At 42.9% G+C, this 4,632-nt stretch overlaps 1 protein-coding gene across 1 annotated transcript in view; it reads left to right on the top strand.

The window, feature by feature from the left end:
* Window positions 1-4,632, top strand: part of PPP1R9B (protein phosphatase 1 regulatory subunit 9B) — a 52,476-nt gene that overhangs the window by 16,200 nt on the left and 31,644 nt on the right. The window contains exons 5-7 of the mRNA XM_069064457.1: window positions 2,748-2,883; window positions 4,034-4,186; window positions 4,307-4,360. Of these exons, the coding sequence (XP_068920558.1) occupies window positions 2,748-2,883; window positions 4,034-4,186; window positions 4,307-4,360 (343 nt within the window). The remainder of the gene's footprint in view (window positions 1-2,747; window positions 2,884-4,033; window positions 4,187-4,306; window positions 4,361-4,632) is intronic.

Below are 4,632 nucleotides of genomic sequence, written 5' to 3'. Positions count from 1 at the left end.
GTGTTTTGCCTCTTTTTGTCACCCCAGCACTTGGCATAGTGTGTGGCCTCAAGAGGCAGACCAGGGTACTATGTACCGGATAGAACAATCACCTGGAGTCAGGAAAACTAAACTCACATCCAGTCTCAGACACTAGAGTATGACCCTGGACAAGTCACTTAACCTCTGTTTGCCTCAGTTTGTAAAAAGCACTCAGCACAATGTCTGGCATATTTTTGTTGCTATTCAGTAGTTTTCAATCATGACAACTCTTTGTGACCCTATTTGGGGTTTTCATAGTTTGCCATTTCCTTCTCCATCTCATTTTACAGATGAGGAAACTGAGGCAGATAGGGTGAAGTGACTTCCCCAGGACATATACTAGGCAGTATATAAATGCTAGGGCAGCTAGGTGGTACAGTGAATAGAACACCAAGCCTGGAGTCAGGAAGGCTCATCTTCCTGAATTCAAATCCAGCCTCAGACTTTTACTGAATGTATGACCCTGGTCAAGTCACTTAACCTTGCTTGCCTCAGTTTCCTCCTCTGTAAAAAAAAAAAAAGCTGGAGGAGGAAATGGCAAGGCACTCTAGAATCTTTGCCAAGAAAACCCCAAATGGGATCATGAAGAGTCAGACAAGACTGAAACCACTGAACGACAAATATAAATGCTATCCCTTTCCCTTCCTCTCTTTTGTGTCCACTCTGATATATGATGAGAAAAACTCTTCACTGAGGCACTGTTTTTAATCCTGAAAAAAATAATTGGTTTCAAATGTAGAACCTTAGCTGTGGCAGCTGGAACTTGTTGGAAAGATCATTCATTCCTCCAACAAGCATATATATTAGGCACCTTCTGTGTGCTAGGGAAACAAAGACAGACACTCACACCCTCAAGGAACTGACATTCTGGATGGGTGAATGACAGATTTACAACCAGAGGACCCAGATTCAAAGACTGGCTCTGTGTGATTGTAGTGGCAACCACACTGGCATACCCAGGATGGTTGCTAGCACAGGTTCTTAGATCTGCTTTACCAGGAAATATAGCTGTTTAAGGAGTCAGCAATCTTTTTTATTATATTTATGAGTTCAGGGGAAAAATCAGCACCCTGAGCTTCAGAAAAAATTAAAACAAGAAAATAGAGAAAATATAAGCAGAGAAATAAAGACCAACAGACAGGGCTTCTAACTGTCTGAGGAATTAGCACAGATCAACAGACAGATCCAACTGTCTGGTCAAGGCAATACATACATAGATAGTTACCAGAGAGAGAAGGGGTTTCTCAAAGAAGGGGGTGGGGCTCATCACTCCTTAAGGGCTACCCAGAGTCCCATCTGGTCAAATCGCTAGAACACTCTTCCAACGAGTGAGTCCCAAAGCAAAATGCTAACCTCAGAGTACATATAACCTTTTTAGAGTCAGAAGGCATCACAACCCTCTAGATTCAATGCCTAATTAGAAATTAACAAAATGTATGAAAGCCTTCCTACAAGCAAGCCTCCCCTAAGCAAGCTTCTGTTAATTAGCTCCATCCATTAATGGGTGGGGAAGATCTTATATCCCATTAACATTACAGTGATTTGCAGCAAGTCACTTAGTATCTATGAACTTCAGTTTCCCCATTTGAAAAATTAAAGGAATTGGACAACATCCCTTCCAGCTATAAACCTAAGATCCTAATGTCTGAGTAGTATCAAAAAGAGCCTGGCCTTGGAAAGAAGAAGTTTGGATTTGACTCTTGGCTCTTCTATTGACCAGTTCTGTGGCCCTGAACACATTACTTTTCCTTTCTAGGTTTTAGTTCCTCTCCCCCCACACACACACTTTTAAAAAAATAAATTGGACTGGGTGATTTCCAGGATTGCTACCATTTTGACACTTGGTGATTATGGGATTAGCCATTTGTAATTAATGTTGGTACAGCCTCTTCAGCCCAATTTTATCTTTTCTCTTGCTGTAGAATGCAAGTAGGCAAAGGGATAGATAGATTCATACATACATACATAGGTAGATAGATACGTAGATAGATAGAGGCAGCTGGTGACCCAGTGGATAGAATGCTGGGCCTGGAGCCAGGAAGCCCTGAGTTTAAATTTGGCCTCAGACACTTATTAGTTGTGTGACCTTGGGCAAGTCACCTAACCCTGTTTACCTCAGTTTCCTCATCTGTAAAGGATGAGCCTGAGAAGAAAATGGCACACCACTCCAGTATCTTTGCCAAGAAAGCACCAAGTCAATCATGAAGAGTTGGACTTGACTGAAATGAATGAATAACAACACAAAGGAATAGATAGAGATTGTAAAGAGGGAAACACAGAGGGGACAAATGGTATATGCAAAATCACATCAACTGATGTGGACCAATTTATGCATAGGGTAACACTCATATCTGCCCCCTCTACCTTCTTTCCCCACCAGGCCCCACTCCTTCAAAAACCTAGCTCTTCTAGAAACTTCCAGAGGGGTCTGTTCAGGGGTGTGTTGGAGCCAGCTCTTATAGGCTCCAGAGAGCTGGTTGTTAAATTTCAGTGTGATCATTTACACCTCAGAAATCATTAAATATTCAGTGGGAGCATTTACATCTTGGAAATTGGCAAACTCTACAAATCAGGTCTTTATTTATTTCTGTTGATTATTTAGGCTTAAGAAAGTGATGGAGAACATGCTAATGCAAACTAAACTTAAAAGTGTGTTGTGCACATTTACCAACCCACCACTGAAACAATGATCTCTCTCTCTTCTTCCCTCTCTCTACACCTTGCAGATTTCTGATTGGGCGGGAACGTCCAGGAGAACAGAGTGAGGTGGCCCAATTGATCCAGCAGACTCTGGAGCAGGAGCGGTGGCAACGGGAAATGATGGAGCAGAGATATGCCCAATATGCAGAAGAAGATGAAGAGGTAGTCTAGAGACTTGATTCCCCCTGTGCAGTGCCAGAAGGAGTAAAACCACTTTACTGCCCATCATTTGGCCTCATATACCAGTATAGGTGCCATCTGGTGGTCATATGGGGTATCACATGCTCATCTCTGTTCACCTTCAGCACTCAATGATTATATTCCTGGCATTATGTATCCTCTGAGAGGGATATAATAGGTGCTTAATAAATGTATGTTGAATACAAAAATATATTAGACATCCTCCCTGACTACTGGGGAATGATAGTATAGTGGAGAGACAAGACTTATAGGTTCAAAAAGATACACTATAGTATATGTAAAATGTGTTATTATTGTTGATGTTATAATAATGACTAGCATTTATATAGCTCTTTAAGGTTTTATAAGCATTTAAATATGAATGAATTATTATGCTAATTCATAATATTTCTTGATCGATAGCTCAGAGGAGGAAGAGAACATAAAGGGCTGCATCACGCTGACTTACAGGGTGACTTAAATCCACATTGGAGTCAGCCTGGACCATGGTCATCCATTCTCTAATGGCCATTATTAGCTCCAAGACTGCTATGACTTTGGGCAAATCTCTTCTGATCTGAGCCCCAGTTTCCTTCTCTTTGTGGGGGAAGGGAGTGAATTAGATGATTTCTACAGTCCCTTTCCTTTCCCTGCCATGAGAAGTCCTGATTTCCTTCCCACTGTTCCTCCTCAAGGTTAAGTATGGCTCAGCATCTCTTAAAAGCCATTTATGGCTCTGTTGGTCATCGATTTGTCCAATCCTTTCTTGAATCCACTTATATTTCCTGCCTATACCTCTTGAGGTTAGAGTTTCATATGCTTATTTCTTGCTGTGTACTTTTGTCTCTCCTGTCTCCCTTTACCCGTAAAGGATTATTCCAGATAAGTCCTTATTAACCACTGAAGCTGTTTTTTTGTAAAGTAAGTGAATTGGACACTGTACCTGAGGGTGGATTCTAGCTTAATAGGGAACTTTGGAGATATGCCCAAGGCAGAGACAGCTTTTAGATGGACAGTTATAGCCCTAAAGCCTGGGAATGGGTGAGTGGGTAGGTGGAGTCCAGGTGGGTAGGAGGAGTCAGGAAGGGTCTAGGACATGGTTTTCATGACAGCCTTGTTTTCTTCCCTTCAGACAGGCGAGTATGCCACAGATGAGGATGAGGAGATGAGCCCTACATTCCCAGGCAGTGAAATGGCCATAGAGGTGTTTGAGCTGGCGGAGAATGAGGATGCCTTGTCTCCAGTAGAGATGGAGCCCGAGAAGCTGGTGCACAAGTTTAAGGAGGTGGGGGTGGGGGTGGGCTCCCAGAGGTTGCAGAGGGAAGGGGGATGGGGGTGCCCAGCTGCTGGGATGTCATCCTGGGTGGACTGTAAACTGAAACATTTTCTCTGCTCCTCCTAACAGCTCCAGATCAAGCATGCTGTCACTGAAGCTGAGATCCAGCAGCTGAAAAGAAAGGTGAGGGCCTGTCCTGGGGTACCCTGGGCCTGTTTAGGGCTGTTTGTTGGGTGGTTGGTTGGGGCTGTATCACTGTAAGTTCCTTGGGTGTAGAGGTTGCTTCCTTCTTTGTACTCATATCCCTAGTATCTAACACAATGTCCCACACATAGTAGGTCCTTAATAAATAATTGTGGATGAATAGCTTGAGTGATTGATCCTTTCAAAGACTGTAAAGGTCCCTTAACACACACACACACACACACACACACACACACACACACACACACACA

This window comes from Petaurus breviceps, unplaced genomic scaffold (assembly GCF_028583685.1).
Source record: "Petaurus breviceps papuanus isolate PSGF00001 unplaced genomic scaffold, PetGlider_PUasm1.0 90630, whole genome shotgun sequence".
NCBI lineage: Eukaryota > Metazoa > Chordata > Mammalia > Diprotodontia > Petauridae > Petaurus > Petaurus breviceps.
This window is presented reverse-complemented; position numbering and strand designations above follow the sequence as displayed.